At 49.0% G+C, this 21,008-nt stretch overlaps 1 protein-coding gene across 2 annotated transcripts in view; it reads right to left on the reverse strand.

Annotated features, from left to right (window-relative positions):
* The window catches only part of HAPLN2 (hyaluronan and proteoglycan link protein 2), an 82,847-nt gene extending 66,305 nt beyond the window's left edge, over positions 1-16,542 (reverse strand). Inside the window, exons 1-2 of one of the 2 annotated variants that reach the window (XM_068251720.1) lie at positions 16,354-16,542; positions 15,299-15,416 (exon numbers count right to left, since the gene is read on the reverse strand). In XM_068251720.1, coding sequence (XP_068107821.1) covers positions 15,299-15,395 — 97 coding nt within the window. In that variant the 5' untranslated portion in view covers positions 15,396-15,416; positions 16,354-16,542. The remainder of the gene's footprint in view (positions 1-15,298; positions 15,417-16,353) is intronic. The other variant, XM_068251721.1, reaches the window with a different exon arrangement.
* Positions 16,543-21,008: the final 4,466 nt, after the last annotated feature.

Raw genomic sequence — 21,008 nt, forward strand, 5'->3', positions numbered from 1 at the left:
AACCGCAATATAATAATAATAATAATTAATAATAATTGCAGTATTTGTATAGCGCCTTTCTCCTGTCGGACTCAAAGCGCTTGTGAGGCAGCCACTAGAGCGCACTCAGTAGGCAGCAGCAGAGCCGGATTAAGGCTAAATGGGGCCCTAAGCAAAGTAACTGATTTGGGCCCCCCCATCATGTCGTAATAGAATCAGAAGATGCAGCTGCACAGCAACATGCCGCACACACCGGGGCAGCCGAGCTACTGGTTGCTATGGGCAACAGCCCGCTTTACTCTGAGGGTGCACAATGCAGGGAATAGCAGCGGCAAAATGCAGAGTAAGAGATGAATGGCTGTGACATTTGCACTCAGGGGCTGGGGCACCCCTGTGAAGAGGGCGCCAGATATCACAGCAGCAGCACTTTCCCCCCTGCATCTCCAGCCTGGCAATAGCAGAAAGCTCTGGACACCGCCAAACCAGAAGCCGTTCCCCAGACAGAATTACATAACCACCCCCACCACCGAACAACCGATTTCCTCCCAAACTAGACAGCCACCATGCAGCCTCCATCCCAGTGAATACGATAGTCCAGCAGAGAAGGCAGGCCCAGCGGGGGAGAATGACAGCACCAGATGACTCACATTCACCTATTGCGATCCAAGCAATAGAGGTCCCGTCATCCGGAGCCCATCTGTCTCCTCTAGAGTGCTGCCGCTCTGTTACTACTACTATTACTACTTCCTACTTCCTGTCTGATCTGAGAATCAGGAAGTTCAGAGCGAGTGGCTGCACTGTAGAAGAGACAAATGGGTTTCAGATCACGGGATCTCTATCGCTTGGATCATGGATAGGTGAGTGAGTGATCGCCATCTGCTGCTATCATTCTTGCTGCAGCTGTGGTTTTCTCAGTGGGAAGGGAGGGAGGAGTGGGCAGCGGCAGAGCGCACAGTAGCAGGAGGGGGACCTAGGTGGAGATCCTGGCTCTGAAGACAATCAGCAGCGCACGGCATCATTTGACAAGACAAGACAAATAACATTTATATCGCGCTTTTCTCCTGGCGGACTCAAAGTGCCAGAGCTGCAGCCACTAGGACGCACCCTATAGGCAGTAGCAGTGTTAGAGAGACTTGCCTAAGGTCTCCTCCTGAATAGGTGCTGGCTTACTGAACAGGCAGAGCCGAGATTCGAACCCTGGTCTCCTGTGTCAGAGGCAGAGCCCTTAAATGGACTCCGAGCAGTGCCTGTGGGTATGCCTTTAAGCATACCCACAACTAATTAATTACATCCTCACACCTACCAGCATGATGTTTGTAATTATATCCCCCTAGGTTCCTTATATTTCATTGCATTGTGCAGAATCAAGCTGCCGACTTTGGAGAAAAGTCGTCCTGTGTAATACAATGTAACTATGGAAAGATACATATCATTTTGAAGCTCTCTTTCTCCTCTTTCCAATGATAGATAAACTGCCACCCTACCCCTTTTAGTTTTCACTATTTTCATGATTGAAATTGCAGTGGCCGCGATTTCGAAAGGCAACTAAAAACTAAACTAAACTAAAAGGCATAGGGCAGTTTATATATCATTGGAAAGAGGAGAAAGAGAGCTTTAAAATGATATGCATCTTTCCATAGTTACTGCACTGCTCAGAGTCCCTTTAACCATTATAGCATCCAGCCACCGCTGACAGGATGGCGAGGGCTGGTTTATGTGCTGATGGGGCCCCTTTGACTCTGAATGGGGCCCCGAGCGACTGCTTTTGTTGCCTGGTCGGTAATCCGGCCCTGACTGAGAGACTTTCCCGCTACCTGGACCATCCCCTGGGACCTCTTCTACAATTGGTGCCTTCCTACATGTCTGACACCTTAGAGTTTTTCCAAGGAATCGAAAATTATGTATGGCTACCAGGTGACTTGTTGAAGTCTATTGACGTCGAGAGCCTCTATAGCCGCATACCTCATAATGCAGGCATAGAGGCAGTCGAACGCTTCTTAAATCGGGTTTGGTCCAACAAGGACTAGATTGCTTTCGTCTGTTAATGTTTGTCCTTAACCATAATGCGTTCAGATTTGACGGTGCCTAGTACACGCAAGAGTCGGGCACCGCAATGGGAATGCCGGTCGCATGCGCTTACGCTAATTTATTTTTAGCGGTCTGGGAGGAAGATTATGTCTATAGTAGACATAATGCCTTCAGACACTTTATCAGGAGATGGTCCAGGTACGTGGACGACATCCTGGTGTTCTGGTCTGGGTCACCCCTGGAATTCACAAAATTTGTGGATTATCTTAACCTCAATTAGGTCAATATGACCATCACATTTGAAATGGGTCCCGAGAAAATTGCCTTTTTGGATCTGGAGCTGCGGGTTTGCGGTTCCCGCCTAGTGGCAAGGGGGCACCGCAAACCTACAGCTACCAACTCGCTACTACGGAGGGATAGTTTCCATCCAGACCATGTAACTAGATCGCTACCATACGGTCAATTGCTCCATCTGAGGAGAAACAATACAGAATTGGAGGACTTCATAGTTCAAGGAACTGCCTTAAAGGAGCGACTCCATGGTAGAGGATATCCTGAGAATGAACTTGATAACGCTTTCAATGAAGCCCTACAAAAAAATCGGGATGAACTTTTATTCAAAGATCGCAATTCACTTTCAATTATACCCAAATGGCCAATACTGTCAAAAACGTTATTAAGAAGAAAAGGTCAATACTAGTTAGGGACCCCATCCTTAAAACTTTTCTGCCTCCATCTCCATTAGTGGCATTCAGACGCGCACCCACTGTTGGGGACTATGACACCAACAGTGAGAGCACTCTGGGTCCCACTGAAAACTGGCTACAAAGATGTCGGCCAAAGGGCAACCACAGATGTCAATTTTGCTCCCACTGCCAATTTATGCAGACCGGCACGTTTTATCGTGTAGGCGCATTGCAGTGGACAGTGCATCATTTAATAACTTGCAATACTAAATTTGTAGTTTGCGCTCTGTGGTGCCCTTGTGGCCGATTTTACATTGGTAAAACCACTCACCCCCTAAAAGAGAGAATACAGGAACACTGGCGTTCCATTGACAACGGCAAAGGGGCCACAAGAATGATAGACCATGTCCGACAGATACATGGTAGCAACCCAGACGTACTGAGATTTTGTGGGTTAGTGCAAGTTATGATCCCTAGAAGAGGGGGAGATCGCTCCTGCCTCTTATTAAGGAAATAGTCACTCTTGATTATCAGGAGTGAAGCCCTTGACCCATTAGGTTTTAACAACTATAATGACTTAGCATGTTTTCTAGACCCATAGTCACAGCTTATCTTGCATACGAGATTTTATCCACTGTTTAAATTTGCAGTGCTAGTTCAAATGCTTAAAATGTAAAACTTGTTATACAATTTTATGTACCCTTGTTTGTAATGAAGATTTATGTCTCCTACAATATCTTTCTGCAACGTCCCCCAGCTTTCTCTCTCCCCACGCATTTTTAGCGTTTTTATGCAATTCTCACGTTCCACATGCACATTTGAGTCACTGTATTTTCTCACAGCCATTCAAACGGCCATTTATGCTACCAATTTGCAATAGAAGTAATGTACTCCTTTAAGATGGTGAATACGCCTCATTTATGATTTCAAGCTTACGTAGTTACGCGTCAGCGTGCGTCCCACTGTGGTACGCATGGTCTACACTGATGCATAGCTTTGTACGCATTCAGGAACACGCTTCCAATTGGACGCGTGCACGTCTGGTCGACACATACGTCTTTAGGCATACAGCCGGAACGCTTACGTCATCGCGCACCCGCCTCTAACAGGTGACACAGGAAATAAAAACCTGTGTATTTTTGTGTATTGGCATGGATCAACCTCAGAAGAAGCACCGCGTGCGAAACGGCCATTAGGCTACCATTTTTGCCCTGCACCCACCACTGCCACCCTCTGATATGGTAGGACATCCATCTCTTGCAAATATTATATAAGCACAAGTTGTCTGCACATGACTTTTGTACCTACCTCTTTGAATGCAAGATATATACATGTTGTGATTTAAATCACACTGAAAACACAATTAAATCTGAATCAACTGCAGTGCCTGATGGAACTTTTTCTTTCTTCCGAAAAATTAGGGATTTGACCACCTTTTTTTTAAATTTTGATCAGAAGAATGGGGTATAATTTGAAAGCACATAATGCCCACATGCTAATTACAAGCCACAAAATACATCCTAAAACATATGCATGTACTTCTCCTGTGCATGGGGAACACTAATGCCTCGGTCACATTGTTAGAGAACTGGGCTGCCTGGAATCAACAGAGTGCATTTTGCATTTTTATGAACTGAAAATTCAAAGCAGAATTTTTAGCACCATACTTCCAGGGATGCTCGGATGTGCCTCATCCACGAATTCGGAAATCCGCGTGGTTGAAAAAAAAAATCCGCATTCGGCCCCGCCGCATGCGGATTTGCGGTCGCGTCCACGCAACCACGCAGATTTTTTCTGTGAATGGCGTAATCACGCGTGGATTTACGCCCGGAGGCGGATTTTCTTTTAACGTTAATAACAAAGCCCCCATACATGCTACAGTCCCCCAAATAGCATGGATTATCGAGGTGATAAGGAGCAACATAACTTCAACATAAAAAATTCCCAAAATTTTTTTTTTCTAGAGAAAATGGATTTTAACCACCCTGGCGTTCTGATAAAATCGCCAGGGTGGCTGCGGGAGGGTTTTTTCTAAATAAAAAAAAAACTTCCATGCAGCCAACTGAAAGTTGGCTGCATGAAAGCCCACTAGAAGGCGCTCCGGAGGCGTTCTTCCGATCGCCTCCGGCGGCCAGAAGTAACACGGAAGGCCGCAATAAGCGGCCTTCCGTGTTTCGCTTACCTCGTCGCCATGGCGACGAGCGGAGTGACGTCATGGACGTCAGCCGACGTCCTGACGTCAGCCGCCTCCGATCCAGCCCTTAGCGCTGGCCGGAACTGTTTGTTCCGGTTACGCTGGGCTCGGGCGGCTGGGGGGACCCTCTTTCGCCGCTGCACGCGGCGGATCGCCGCGCTGCAGTGGCAATCAGGCAGCACACGCGGCTGGCAAAGTGCCGGCTGCGTGTGCTGCTTTTTATTTCGTTAAAATCGGCCCAGCAGGGCCTGAGCGGCAGCCTCCGGCGGTGTTGGACGAGCTGAGCTCGTCCAGACCGCTCAGGTGGTTAAAGTGAAATCAACACTTTAAATGGGGCTATTAATTGGTAATAAGTGGTTTTAAAAAGGGATATACGCGTTAAGCAGTCAAAGAGGTGAAGGCGAGTTCCAATGGCACTTGGCGGCGAAGGTACCGCTGGAGGAGGATGAGTGGCTGACGGCAAAAAGGCTCCAGAGAGGTTTTTGTAATATTTTTTTTTGTTTTTTTTGCAGCAATTAGCAATGACATCGCAGCAGAGTTGTCAGTGGACACGGGCAGTGTGAACGCAGAGTGCAGTGGTGGTAGCGACTGAGTCAGGAGAAGGACTATGCGGGCGGTCAGTTCAGCAGCACAGAAGGACCACGGCAACATACTGGTGGTAGTAGTAGCAGCACAGCGTCATAGTGCTGGCCAAAAAATTAAATGCACCCGGTGACCCGGGCAGTGTGAACGCAGAGTGTAGTAGCGACTGAGTCAGGAGGACAAAGCGGGCGGTCAGTTCAGCAGCAGCAGCAGCACAGTAGTAGTAGCACAGCGTCATAGTGCTGGCCAAAAAATTAAATGCACCCGGTGACCCGGGCAGTGTGAACGCAGAGTGTAGTAGCGACTGAGTCAGGAGGACAAAGCGGGCGGTCAGTTCAGCAGTAGCAGCACAGTAGTAGTAGCACAGCGTCATAGTGCTGGCCAAAAAATTAAATGCACCCGGCGACCCGGGCAGTGTGAACGCAGAGTGTAGTAGCGACTGAGTCAGGAGGACAAAGCGGGCGGTCAGTTCAGCAGCAGCAGCACAGTAGTAGTAGCACAGCGTCATAGTGCTGGCCAAAAAATTAAATGCACCCGGTGACCCGGGCAGTGTGAACGCAGAGTGTAGTAGCGACTGAGTCAGGAGGACAAAGCGGGCGGTCAGTTCAGCAGCAGCAGCACAGTAGTAGTAGCACAGCGTCATAGTGCTGGCCAAAAAATTAAATGCACCCGGCGACCCGGGCAGTGTGAACGCAGAGTGTAGTAGCGACTGAGTCAGGAGGACAAAGCGGGCGGTCAGTTCAGCAGCAGCAGCACAGTAGTAGTAGCACAGCGTCATAGTGCTGGCCAAAAAATTAAATGCACCCGGCGACCCGGGCAGTGTGAACGCAGAGTGTAGTAGCGACTGAGTCAGGAGGACAAAGCGGGCGGTCAGTTCAGCAGCAGCAGCACAGTAGTAGTAGCACAGCGTCATAGTGCTGGCCAAAAAATTAAATGCACCCGATGACCCGGGCAGTGTGAACGCAGAGTGTAGTAGCGACTGAGTCAGGAGGACAAAGCGGGCGGTCAGTTCAGCAGCAGCAGCACAGTAGTAGTAGCACAGCGTCATAGTGCTGGCCAAAAAATTAAATGCACCCGGCGACCCGGGCAGTGTGAACGCAGAGTGTAGTAGCGACTGAGTCAGGAGGACAAAGCGGGCGGTCAGTTCAGCAGCAGCAGCACAGTAGTAGTAGCACAGCGTCATAGTGCTGGCCAAAAAATTAAATGCACACGATGACCCGGGCAGTGTGAACGCAGAGTGTAGTAGCGACTGAGTCAGGAGGACAAAGCGGGCGGTCAGTTCAGCAGCACAGTAGTAGTAGCACAGCGTCATAGTGCTGGCCAAAAAATTAAATGCACCCGGCGACCCGGGCAGTGTGAACGCAGAGTGTAGTAGCGACTGAGTCAGGAGGACAAAGCGGGCGGTCAGTTCAGCAGCAGCAGCACAGTAGTAGTAGCACAGCGTCATAGTGCTGGCCAAAAAATTAAATGCACCCGGCGACCCGGGCAGTGTGAACGCAGAGTGTAGTAGCGACTGAGTCAGGAGGACAAAGCGGGCGGTCAATTCAGCAGCAGCAGCACAGTAGTAGTAGCACAGCGTCATAGTGCTGGCCAAAAAATTAAATGCACTAGGTGACCCGGGCAGTGTGAACGCAGAGTGTAGTAGCGACTGAGTCAGGAGGACAAAGCGGGCGGTCAGTTCAGCAGCAGCAGCACAGTAGTAGCGCACAGCGTCATAGTGCTGGCCAAAAAATTAAATGCACCCGGCGACCCGGGCAGTGTGAACGCAGAGTGTAGTAGCGACTGAGTCAGGAGGACAAAGCGGGCGGTCAGTTCAGCAGCAGCAGCACAGTAGTAGTAGCACAGCGTCATAGTGCTGGCCAAAAAATTAAATGCACCCGGCGACCCGGGCAGTGTGAACGCAGAGTGTAGTAGCGACTGAGTCAGGAGGACAAAGCGGGCGGTCAGTTCAGCAGCAGCAGCACAGTAGTAGTAGCACAGCGTCATAGTGCTGGCCAAAAAATTAAATGCACCCGATGACCCGGGCAGTGTGAACGCAGAGTGTAGTAGCGACTGAGTCAGGAGGACAAAGCGGGCGGTCAGTTCAGCAGCAGCAGCACAGTAGTAGTAGCACAGCGTCATAGTGCTGGCCAAAAAATTAAATGCACCCGGCGACCCGGGCAGTGTGAACGCAGAGTGTAGTAGCGACTGAGTCAGGAGGACAAAGCGGGCGGTCAGTTCAGCAGCAGCAGCACAGTAGTAGTAGCACAGCGTCATAGTGCTGGCCAAAAAATTAAATGCACACGATGACCCGGGCAGTGTGAACGCAGAGTGTAGTAGCGACTGAGTCAGGAGGACAAAGCGGGCGGTCAGTTCAGCAGCACAGTAGTAGTAGCACAGCGTCATAGTGCTGGCCAAAAAATTAAATGCACCCGGCGACCCGGGCAGTGTGAACGCAGAGTGTAGTAGCGACTGAGTCAGGAGGACAAAGCGGGCGGTCAGTTCAGCAGCAGCAGCACAGTAGTAGTAGCACAGCATCATAGTGCTGGCCAAAAAATTAAATGCACCTGGTGACCCGGGCAGTGTGAACGCAGAGTGTAGTAGCGACTGAGTCAGGAGGACAAAGCGGGCGGTCAGTTCAGCAGCAGCAGCACAGTAGTAGTAGCACAGCGTCATAGTGCTGGCCAAAAAATTAAATGCACCCGGTGACCCGCGCAGTGTGAACGCAGAGTGTAGTAGCGACTGAGTCAGGAGGACAAAGCGGGCGGTCAGTTCAGCAGCAGCAGCACAGTAGTAGTAGCACAGCGTCATAGTGCTGGCCAAAAAATTAAATGCACCCGGCGACCCGGGCAGTGTGAACGCAGAGTGTAGTAGCGACTGAGTCAGGAGGACAAAGCGGGCGGTCAGTTCAGCAGCAGCAGCACAGTAGTAGTAGCACAGCGTCATAGTGCTGGCCAAAAAATTAAATGCACCCAGCGACCCGGGCAGTGTGAACGCAGAGTGTAGTAGCGACTGAGTCAGGAGGACAAAGCGGGCGGTCAGTTCAGCAGCTCAGAAGGAGGACCATGGCAACTTACTGGTAGTAGTACCATAACACCAAAAAATTAACCAAGGTAGGCACTAGGCAGGTAGTAAATGTCTTTATAAAGGCAGGCATAGTTAACAACAGCACATGCAGCAGCCACTTCATGTCCCCCTGTGTCTGACAATAGGGGCCAGGAACTCACCTTCCACCCAAGCCTGGTTGATTTTCAGGAAGGTGAGTTTGTCCACAGAGGCGTGGGAGAGCCGAGAGCGCTTCTCTGTGACCACGCCACCGGCCGCACTAAAGCATCTCTCTGAGAGGACACTGGAAGGAGGGCAGGATAGGAGTTCCAGGGCGTACTGGGAAAGCTCGCTCCAGATGTCCAGTCTCTTGACCCAGTACTCCAAGGTGTCCACGGGGTTGTCGGTGTCATTGAGCCCGCTGGATGACCTCATATAGTCAGACACCATGGTGGTCAGTCGTTGCTTGTGCTGGTTGGTGGTGGATGCTGTGGCGGGCACCTCTGTTCTTGGCTGCTGCACTGCATACAGGCTCTTGCTTAGGCTCTTCAGGTCTCCGGGGCGCCAGTTGCTGCTGCTGCTGCTGCTGGTGGTTGTTGTTGTGCTGCTAGTGGCAATGGCAGGCACCTCTTGCTGGCTTGGCAGAGCAGTTACAGTCGGGGTGGAAGGCTGGGGGAATGCTTCCAGTAGTCTGCGCACAAGGGCCTCCTTCAACTCCCTTGTGCGTTGCTCGGTGGTGGATGGCGTCATTAAGTCTCCCAGCTTCCCCTTCAGACGGGGATCAAGCATCAAGGTAATCCAGATGTCCTCCCTTGAACGCATCTGGATCACCCGGGGGTCCCTGCGAAGGCAGCGCAACATGTGCACAGCTATGGGAAACAAGTGGGCCCTGCCAGCAAGATCTTCCTCGTCCTCGCCATTGTCCCATAACGCATGCCTGTCCTCTTCCTGTGCCATGTCGTTGTCCTCCTCAAACCGCCATCCACGTACAACGCCTGCTGCACTCTGCTCCTCCTCCTCCTCCTCATTCAGGTTAGGGACCTCCAACTCTTCCACTACCTGCTGTGAGCCCTCCTCTGAGCTGGACTGTGCTGCCATCTGCTCCTGTTCTTCCAACTGCCTCAGGGCTTCATCCCCACGCTCAATTAAATTGTCCATTGCCTGCTCCAGTAGACAAACCAAGGGCACCCACTGGCACACAGAGGCCCGCTCCTCACTGACCATCTTGGTTGCCTCCAGGAAGGGACTCAGCACCAGGCATACTTGGTGCATCAGTGTCCACTGAGTGGCAGTAATCATGGGGACTTGCTGGTTGCTGGGGACACTTGGGTCTAGCATGTAGGCCCTAACAGCAAGCCTGTGCTGACACAGCCGCTCCAACATGGCCAGAGTCGAATTCCAGCGAACTGGCATGTCGATGATCAGCCGGTGTTGTGGCCTTCCATACTGCTGCTGTAAGGTGGACAAGAGTGCAGAGGCAGTGGCTGACAGGCGGAAAAAGCGTACCACCGCCGGGGGCATCCTGCAGCAGCTCGCTCATCCCCTAGGAGGGGTGCAAGAAGCGCTGCACCACAAGATTGAGCACGTGGGCCAAGCAGGGGATGTGCTGGAGGTTTCCCTGCTGCACTGCTGCCACCAGGTTGGCCCCGTTATCGGCTGCCACTTCCAGGCCTCTGGGGGTCAGCCACCTCCGCTCCTGCTTCCTGAAGGCGGCCAGGACGTTGGTGGCCGTAAGCCTCTCCTTCCCCAGGGTCACCAATTTTAAAAGGGCTTGGCAGTGCCGAGGCTTGGCGCTGCTGCTGCCGAGGCAGGCTTGCTTTCCAGGTGCTGAGGGAGTGTCGTGACAGGACCCTTCTGCATCCCCCCTGATCCCGCGTGGTGGCACCACTAGCTGGGCTGATGCGCTCTTGTCCTCCCTCCCTTCCATCAGTGTCACCCAGTGGGCCGTAAAGGACAGGTAGCGACCTGTCCCAAATCTGCTACTCCACGAGTCCATGGTCACGTGGACCCGCTTGCCCACAGAGTAGTCCAGGGAACGGGCCACGTTTTCCACCGCAAACTTGTGGAGTGCTGGGATCCTGCTGAAATAGTGGCGACTGGGGACTTGCCACTCGGGGATGCCAAATTGGAGCAGCGTCCGCATGGCGCTCCCCTCCTGCACCAGGGAGTAGGGAAGCAGCTGTGATGCCATGGCCCGGGCCAGCAAGCCATTTAGTTTGCGGATCCGCCTGTGGCTTGGAGGCAGAGGCTTGGTCAGACCCTGAAAGGTGTCGCTCAGCAGGGTCTGACGACGCTGGGATGCAGGGGAGACAGAGGAGAGAGACGAACACTGGCTGCCAGCCTCAATGTCTGTGTCCTGAGCAGCCAAGGTGGAAGAGCGCTTGCGTGCTACTACTGCTGCTGCTGTGGGGGATTCACGACTCTGAGGGAGGGAGGATGCTGCTGCGCTGGTGGGCCTTCTGCTCTCAGGAACCCCTGCCAGCAGTGCCTGCTTCCTCTTAAAGTCCGCATACTCGCGGCAGTGGCGGCTTCTCAGGTGGCCCTGGAGGGATGAGGTACCCATCTTGCTCAGACTTTTCCCACGGCTCAATCTTTTGCTGCATAACCTGCACACCACATACCTTTTGTCATCAGTACATTCCTCAAAGCAATCCCACACTGGTGACTTTAATTTACTGCGGCCCCCACTAGCAGAGGGTGCAGAGGAGCAATGTGTGGTAGTAGTTGCCGGGGGTTGCATGGTGGTGGTGCCGGCTGAAGCAGTGTCCTGTCTACTTCCTCCACGCCCACTGCTGCCGATGCCCCTGCCTGACATATGGCGATATCCTTGCCTAGGCCGAGGTGACTCGTCATCCTGCTCTGCCTCTGACCATTCTTCCACGGACTCAGCAGGCTGCTCATAGTTAGGGTCCACAACGTCGTCATCATCAGCAGCATCATCATAATCCAGCTCTTCCTCTGACTCCCCCGCCTCCTCTTCTGTCCCTACATCCCCAGACACAGACCCCTCTTCTTCATCACCAGAACTCAACAACGCTTGTGATTGTGGCCCGATCTCAATCTCTGCCACATCAGTCCCCAGTAAGTCCTGAGCTTCTTGCATCAGCAGGTTCCCAGATGCTGGACTGAGGGACAGAACGCTGTCATCCTTGGAGGGCTGCTGACCAGTGGGTGCTGGGGTGGATGTCACAACAAGTGTGGGATGTTGGCTGCTGCTGCTACTGCTTGGAGTGGTGCTCACAGTAGAGGTCTGGGAGGAAGTCATGATGTCCATGAGTACGTCAGGTTCCATTTGCTCAACCACCACACGGGGACCAGAAACTTTAAAATATTTGGACAATGGCGTCCGCTGACTCGGCCCAGGCTTTGCTGCCCCCCTTTCTGCTGCATCACGACCACGTACAGCTGGACGTCCTCTCCCTGGACGTGGAGCAGTCCCAGAAGTGGCTGAGGCAATTGAACTCCCTTTCCTCTCACCCCGCGAAACCCTGCCAGACATGTTGCTAGTAATGAATCACTGGATGCAGTGGGCACAGTACAAGGTCACTGAAGGATGCACTGGGCACAGCAGTGGGCACTGGATATACAACTAGGTCACTGAAGGATGCAGTGGGCACAGTACAAGGTCACTGAAGGATGCAGTGGGCACAGTACAAGGTCACTGAAGGATGCAGTGGGCACAGCAGTGGGCACTGGATATACAACTAGGTCACTGAAGGATGCAGTGGCCACAGTACAAGGTCACTGAAGGATGCAATGGGCACAGCAGTGGGCACTGGATATACAACTAGGTCACTGAAGGATGCAGTGGGCACACTACAAGGTCACTGAAGGATGCAGTGGGCACAGTACAAGGTCACTGAAGGATGCAGTGGGCACAGCAGTGGCCACTGGATATAAACTAGGTCACTGAAGGATGCAGTGGCCACAGTACAAGGTCACTGAAGGATGCAGTGGGCACAGCAGTGGGCACTGGATATACAACTAGGTCACTGAAGGATGCAGTGGCCACAGTACAAGGTCACTGAAGGATGCACTGGGCACAGCAGTGGGCACTGGATATACAACTAGGTCACTGAAGGATGCAGTGGGCACAGTACAAGGTCACTGAAGGATGCAGTGGGCACAGTACAAGGTCACTGAAGGATGCAGTGGGCACAGCAGTGGCCACTGGATATACAACTAGGTCACTGAAGGATGCAGTGGCCACAGTACAAGGTCACTGAAGGATGCACTGGGCACAGCAGTGGGCACTGGATATACAACTAGGTCACTGAAGGATGCAGTGGGCACAGTACAAGGTCACTGAAGGATGCAGTGGGCACAGTAAAAGGTCACTGAAGGATGCAGTGGGCACAGCAGTGGGCACTGGATATACAACTAGGTCACTGAAGGATGCAGTGGGCACACAAGGATGTCACACTGTGTAATGAGATGCTCATATGCCAGCGAGCGAGCGAGCAGTGGGCACTGGGCATGGCACAAGGTCACTGACAGAATGAATGAACAGCGCTGGCAGAGAGTGGCGGTGCCGGCGGTGTGACTGGCTGCCTGCAAATAGTACAAGTGTATAACTGTCACTGGAATATACAAGTGAACACTGCAGCTGCACTAACCTGCCTGCCTGCACTCTACACACAGATAATCCCCACTCCCACTACACTGCAGCACTGAACCTGCCTGCACAGCACTACACACAGTTAAATAATCACTAGACTCCCACACTCCCACTACACTACACTGACTACAACTAACTACAGCAATCACTCACTGACTAGCTAACTGTGTACAGTATAAGAGCAGTGTTAGCAAAAAAAACGCTTTGTTTTTAACACAATAAATGCACTTGCTCAAACAACAATGGCCTGGAGATAATCCTCTCAGCACCACAGTCTAGCAAGGACAGAGCTTTTCCATCATGGCCGCCGCTTTATATTCAGGAGGGGAGGGCATAGCTCCCCTCCTGTGATTGGTTGCTAGGGCCTGGCTGGGGCACTCTGATTGGCCTGCAATGTGTCACTTCCACATAGTTTGACGCATTTCCGCAAACCACGACTTCAGCACCGGGTTTCACGAGCGTGAATGCGGATTTCTGTCCGCATTCACGCGAAGCCGAAGTAGATTTTCGTGGTTGAAAATCTATTCACGGATTTTTGTGTCCGAGGCGGAATGCGTCAAAATGGTCGTGAATCCACGCGTAAGCGTGATCACGACCTGGCGGTGAGCACCACTGCATACTTCATTTATAGCGGTGTAGAAGGACGCATTCCTCAGAATATCCCCCAAAATGACTCCATCTAGAAAACTAGACCCCCAAACATATTCAACAAGGGGTATAATTAGAAATTTGACTCTTAAAGAGACTCTGTAACAACAAAAACCTCCCCTGAGGGGTACTCACCTCGGGTGGGGGAAGCCTCCGGATCCTAATGAGGCTTCCCACGCCGTCCTCTGTCCCACGGGGGTCTCGCTGCAGCCCTCCGAACAGCCGGCGACAGAGCCGACTGTAGCTTCAATATTTACCTTTGCTGGCTCCAGCGGGGGCGCTGTGGCGACTTTCGGCACGGAAATAGACGGAAATACCCGATCTCCGTCGGGTCCGCTCTACTGCGCAGGCGCCGGAAACTTGCGCCTGCGCAGTAGAGCAGACCCGACGGCGATCGGGTATTTCCGCCTACTTCGGCGCCGACAGCCATCAGAGCGCCTGCGCAGGAGCCAGGAAGGTAAATATTGCGTCACGGCTGTACGGAGGGCTACAGCGAGACCCCCGAGGGACGCAGGACGGCATGGGAAGCCTTATTAGGATCCTGAGGCTTCCCCCACCCGAAGTGAGTACCCCCAGGGGCCATTTTGTCGTTACAGTTCCTCTTTAAGTCTTTTCTCAATTTTGATTGAAAAAATGGGGTAAAATGTAAAAATTCATTCATTTTTGGTGGGGAAACATGCTAATTTGAAAGCACATAATGTACACATGCTGTTTGGAGGCCACAAAATACACCCTAAAATATATTCCTCAACTTCTCCCATGAATGGGGATACCAAATACCAATGCCTCAGTCGCATTGTTAGAGAACTGGGGGTCCACAATCGACTTAGTGCATTTCCATGGACTGAAAATCTGAAGCAGAATTTTTGCACCATACTTCAGGGTCCCATGGGATATGAGCGGCGGGAAGGGGAGGGGTGGTTGGGCTGCTGCAATTACCGAGTGTCATTTATAAATGGCAATGCAGGTGAGAACGGACAGCCATGCGCCGTTGTATCTATCCTCCTACTCCTTAACCACTTAGGGACCCCGGGCTTATACCCCCCTAGTGGCCAGGCCATTCTCACTAATTAGGCCACTGCAGCTTTAAGGGCTCACTGCAGGGCTGTACAGCTCAGCACACAAGTGATTCCACCACCCCCCCTCGGGGGACAACCGTGTAGCATCAGTGCGTGCGATCTCCTGCAAAACGCCCCCAGGACTGCACACCAATTGGCATTAGGCAGTCCTGGGGCTGCTGCCGCGTCCACGCCAATTGGTGTGGAACGGTCTTTAAGAAGTTAAAATTACATTTTTAGTTATCTTACATGCTTACGTTATTTTTTAAAATGTACTTTATTAGAGACAGAGTAAAAACTATATCGATAACCATATTTCAGAGGAGAACTTTTATTTAAAAAAAGATACCCAGTTCTGGCACACTTTAAACTACATATTCGTATACTATATTCGTATACTATACTAGTGCCTTTCTGTTTGTTTCTATTCTAGGCCCAGCCATTTTTGTCTTTGCACCTCATGAACCCCAGAGTAATAGACCTTGATTCCGGTCTGCGCTGCGATAGATTCCAGGCTCCTCTATAGAGACAGAAGAGAAGAGAAGAAGTAGAAGGGGGGTGAATCCTTTCATCTTCATGAGGGATGCTCTGTGATCTGTCTGATACATACAAGAGAGGATTGTGTCACTACCAAAGCCTCATGGTGAGCTTACATTTTACACTCATTTTCCACAATGACATTTTATGTGACATTTAACTCGTTCATGTACAGTATGTAACATATTCAAACTCAAGGCCAGATTCCATTATTGTATTTAACTATTTGTAATAAGTGTTATTATGTCATATTCTCATCCTCATAAGTGGAAAATGTTTTCTCACCTATTAATCTGTATAGTTTTCCAGTGCTCCTAAAAATTGCCCTTGGGGCCCATTTCCACTGCTGCGAACTCATGGCATTTCCCTTCATGCTATTCCGAAAACGCTGTCTACTGAAATCAATAGTCTGCCATCCCCAAATGTGTGGCATGGCTAGAAGGAATCACTTGTGTACACAAATTGTGTTTGATGCACTAAGCAGCAGTAATATTGCCGTGCAGAGACCATGCACAGCAATATTACCGGTACTACCACAGCAGAGTACCACAAGTTACGCTATTAGCTCAACCCACAGTAACATGCATTAGTAATGTGCATTACATTAGCAACACTTACATTATTTAGTTACTACGGGTATCGTTCATAACTGTTGTGGTAGTATTGGTAATATTACCGCTAGTTAGTGCATCAGGCTCATTGTAACATATACCAGTCCGCAATATGGAAATGCACGCCGGGCACAAGTGGAAACAGGCCCAACTATAGTATGAACATATGAAAATGAGTATAGTAGGGATTAGACTGTAAGGCCCTCTAAAAAACTCTTAGTAACATGACTATGTACTCTGCAGAAGAAATCAGCACTATATAGATAATCTATCTTTACACATTTCTCCTTTTCTCTCTCTGTGTATCTCCTTCCATATACCTAGTGATCTGTTTAAGTCTCTCTCAGGCTGCTTCTCTCAGCTTTTCTTTAATAAGACGAGACCTCACCTTGGTAGATGGATCCTAAATTCGGATCTCTGCCTACATCACCATGGATTAGCTGTCATCCCTCAAGTTCTTGTGGGCATCACCAGCAAAGCACTGAACCTGGCACAGGCTCAGCCAGACGTGGTGCCACCAGCCCTCGGAAGTTGACACCTCTTGGTAGGTGCTTGTGCTCTGGGTGCCCTTCTGCTGAGGAATCAGTAAACAGTTTGTGTGCCTGTCGTTCGCTTCCCCTCCACAGTAACAAGAATGACCAAGAACACAATGTACCATTGTTCTGTCCCGGGAACGTCTTGTCAATGCTTTGCCTGTCTGGTCCTCGCTGATACAGACTCTCTGAATTCGGACGGAAATGTCAACATGTGGATGGAGGATCGAGACACCTCTGGATTTTATCATTGCGCTCCAACTTTCTGTCCCACACCACCAGACAAAAACAAGCCCAGTGTTCCCAAACACAGTGCAACACCTGTTTATTAAAGAGCACTATTTCCATTTTTATTACACACCTGCAGACAGTATGTGCCCACTTACTTGGAACTGATATCAACAGTAGTATAGCAATGCACCAGCCAGCTGTACAGCTACCTTATGCAAAGAATCAGCTTTTTTTTGACAAATACAAAATTTTGTGTGTTATAGTGAAAAAACAAAAAACACTATAGAGGTTGCTGGTTGAACTGTATAGAATAAGCTGCATCTCCTGACAACACATCAATATCTCTACTTCATAGACCTGTTCTTTGAGGGATACCATTTGATTATGTGCTCTTATTTAAATTTTACATTTGCTCCATACCTACTGTCATCTCCATCTTAAAAATAAGTAGTGCATCTGGCTATTCCTCACATAAATGCAAATTGTAATCAAAGCTTGCACTGGCAACAACACATAGCACACAGTAATGAAAACTGCCAAACCAAGGGGAGGAACTTAGTGTACCAAAAACGCTGCAGCATTCTCATATTAAGTCAACCCGCTACAATTGTCAAGGTTCCCTTCTTAGGCTTGGTATGCTCAATACAAATATTGTGGATAGCAATGATTTAAAAGCGCTCACACATATAGGGAACTGAATGTTAATAAACTGCTAATGCAAAGTCCTTGCAAATCAACATGCAGAACTCCCTTGCAAATTCAGTCAACCTGCAAATGCAAAGAGGGCTCTCATCAATCGGTGGAGCGCTCTCAGTCCTAATCACTATTCAGGATGAAACAAAGGTTCAGAATTTATTAAGTAGCGCTCAAATCTGGTTATCAACTCCACAGGCACTATGATGTCATAAATTCTTGGAAAGACAGCAGTCAACCGCCTCTGAAATGCACAACACACTGTGCTCCTCCCTGAGGGTAACAACTCACCAGATGCTGAGACCTCCTCGGTCTATCTGTGCTTGCGGGGTGGATGGCCACCCCCAGCCCCTCAGGCAATCTCCGTCTGCCATTCTCCTCTGACCTGTAGAGAGTCTTCCATTACACCTCACAAAGTAAAAAGGCTCCAAATAGCATAAAAATACCCCTGGGCTTTTTATTAAAAATATTTTAAAATGTGCACTAACACTTTAAAACACAAACAGCAGTGTGGGTATCGAGATATACCCCCCTGGCCAGACCAGCCTCGCTAGTGAAGCAATGGACCAAGCTATTCCTGCTAAGCTATGCGCTCGGGGCCCCACAAACTTACTGCATTAAAAACAAACAAAGCTGGGTTCAGCCACCCTGTGTCCTGCGTGCTTGCAGCTCAAACCTCACAGCCAGACTCCGCCCAATGTTTTGTTCGGGGCGCCTGATGAGTTTGTTTTCTATGAATTTTGAACCATTAAAAATATTGCATTGCATCACAGGTAAGTGGTAAGCATGTTTATGTGAAATAAACCCAAAACCTAGACATTCTCTCTTTTTTTTTTTTTTCTTTCTTTCTTTCTTTTTTTTTTTTGAGTATTCAATGTAATGAGGTTTCAGTATTTATTCGACTATTGTAATTTTTCTTTTGAGTATTTATTTTACTATTGTAATTTTTCTTTAAGATTTATCAGGCATAACCCAAACTCCTATTCCCTCACATGTAGTGGCATCAACAAGCCCTGGGACTTGTACTGTGGGTCCAAGATGGTTTCAGCTTGCCCAAAAATTAAATGGCCCTTTCCTTTATATCAGCTAAAAGTCATATTTCTCTGAAGAATGTCTTATACAAATATTGTAATTTTTGTTTTTTAAATATCATTATATCTATATAAATTGAAAAAAATACATGTGTATCAAGCTCAACCTCTTAAACCCTGCTGCATGCATCTTAATCCATAGGAAGGACTTCATGAAGGTAACAGGGCTAGTGGAACTCTGGTAAACTTCCCAATACAGTACTAAAATGTAAGGAGCCCAGCATTTATTTTTTCTAATTACCCCATTTACTCTAAAACCTTCCCTGTGTGGATGTCAATCAAATTAAGGAAAGCAGTTAAGCCCTTTTTAAATGCAAGAGTATAATTTTCCATTACAACTTCCTGTGGTAAGATATTCTACATACAGTAGAACTACAGTAGAGTCATGGTTATTTAGCACCAAAGGGAATCGGCCAGATAAGTGTGCTTTCTGTTCGCTTGAAAGTAAATGTTAAAAATAAGTCTAGCTGATACAGTGCTATACCCCACTCCACGTACATTCCATAAACTCTGTATTAAATGTTAAAATACAGTAATTGGAAGTATATTGACCTTGGAAGAGACATGGAACCCATTCTTTCAGCACAGCAGAGTCCACAAACAGCCTAAGAAGTTGAATCATGGGGGAAGAAATCATGGGGGGAGTCCACTGCTGAGCTGTTACTATGGAGGAGATTGAGCGGAGAGCAGGGGGACGAATCAGGGAGACAGTGCTGCTGAAGTGATCTTACTGATCACTTTCAGCAGACACTGCCGTGACGCCTTCCAGGAACAATGGAGCTCTAGGTGACTGCCTGATAGGCAACAATACCTATCAGTGTGGCAGTGCTCAGGGTTTTTCATCTGACCCAACCTCCTGGAATTAGCAGAAATGGAAAGTAGATTGCTAGCTGGCAGCATGACAAGCATGACATTGGTGATGAATACTGTGATAAATGATACGGAAGTCGGGATGATTAGCGATTCTGTATCGATCCGCACAGCAGAGCAGAATGACATTTTTTTTTCTTTTTAAACGTACAACAGATGTCTTTTCCTCTCTTCTGAGTGAAATCAAACTCATCACCCACATTTAATTAACTGGTTCAAAAGGATTCCTTGCTGGCCAGGGACAGAGGTGTGAAAGCTCTCCAGCAGTAACCAAATGGCAAGTGTTACTGCCTTTTGAAGAGACAGGATAAACTCAGCATGAGACCAGAGTGCCTGACTCCGTCAGAAGCAGAGAGAAGATGAATGCTGTATATGATTTTTTGTCTATTTATGGAATATAGTATAGTTATGGTTGTATCATTGGGTTTGTAGTGTCTTGCTGAAACTTTTGATACCAGTCTTGAGGGGCAAGGGGTATGCTACAACCAAGTTATTAAACTTCTCAAGAACTGGACCCCCTACCCTAATCAAGTCTGATGTCATTCATAATCTGATGAATATTAATCTGCTATCCACCCAAATATGACATGTATAGTTTATTAGTTACAGAGTTTTACAGTTTAAGCTCAACATCCTCCTAGGAGGAGGTGGACTGTCATTGGTGGGTAATTCAGAGTGGGCAGGCGTTGCCACGCCCCCAAACCAGCTTCATCAAAAGCACATTGCCTGCAGGCGGACTTCAGTCCTCCATTTTAACATCATCTGGATTACAACTCGACCTGCTGCTGCTAACCTGAGGACCATGTGGTTAGCAGCCATCTTGAAACTGTAGCATCAGTTTGGATTACAAAGTATACCTAAAGGCCTCTGATTCTGAAACCAAGGACTTTGCATTTATTCTCCCAGACAGAGATATCCCCACACAGACTGCATTTCGGCTAAGTAAACCTTTTCACAATTATTCCCTTTTATTTTAAGCTTTGTTTTTATATGTTAGTTGGTGTATGTAAATGTGTGTAATGCATTTTTGTTATTGAACATTTAAAAAAAATCATTACCGGTTATGACCTGTAGCTGAACATACACAATCGTACTTACTCCTCCAAAAAAACGTTACCTTGTGTTCTGAAGTATCCTGTATTTATAACTTGTATGCTTGAATGGGGCACAGATAAACAGGTCTGGCGCCGATCCCTGCATACAGCTAAGGGTTAACTTACAGTGTTCGCAGTGTGCTAATATATTTACAGTCCTGTGCTGACTCACATGTGGTGGCAAGCATTTGAATTGTACGTGTGTGGTGAATCCTTTGGAGTCAGGATGCTCCTCTCGGCTAGTCGGTTTATAGACTGCGAATCCACAAATGGGCATCTATGCGCAAAGCGACAGCGAGGCCGAGGTTCTGACTCTCAGTGATTGACCCCATCAAATACAAATACCACTCCTCTATGTTGCGATAACTAGTAGAAAAATTGGGGCATCTGCAGCTTGCAGTGTGCTGGCGGTTGCCAGAGGCTCAGCACGGGAGCGGTGTGGGTTCAGGTATCTTTGTTGGCCAGTGAGTCCTTTTGTCAGTCAATCAGTGACATCTGGGGTATGATAGTAGCTGGTAACCCACCATTCAT

Source organism: Hyperolius riggenbachi, chromosome 9 (assembly GCF_040937935.1).
Source record: "Hyperolius riggenbachi isolate aHypRig1 chromosome 9, aHypRig1.pri, whole genome shotgun sequence".
NCBI classification, from domain to species: domain Eukaryota; kingdom Metazoa; phylum Chordata; class Amphibia; order Anura; family Hyperoliidae; genus Hyperolius; species Hyperolius riggenbachi.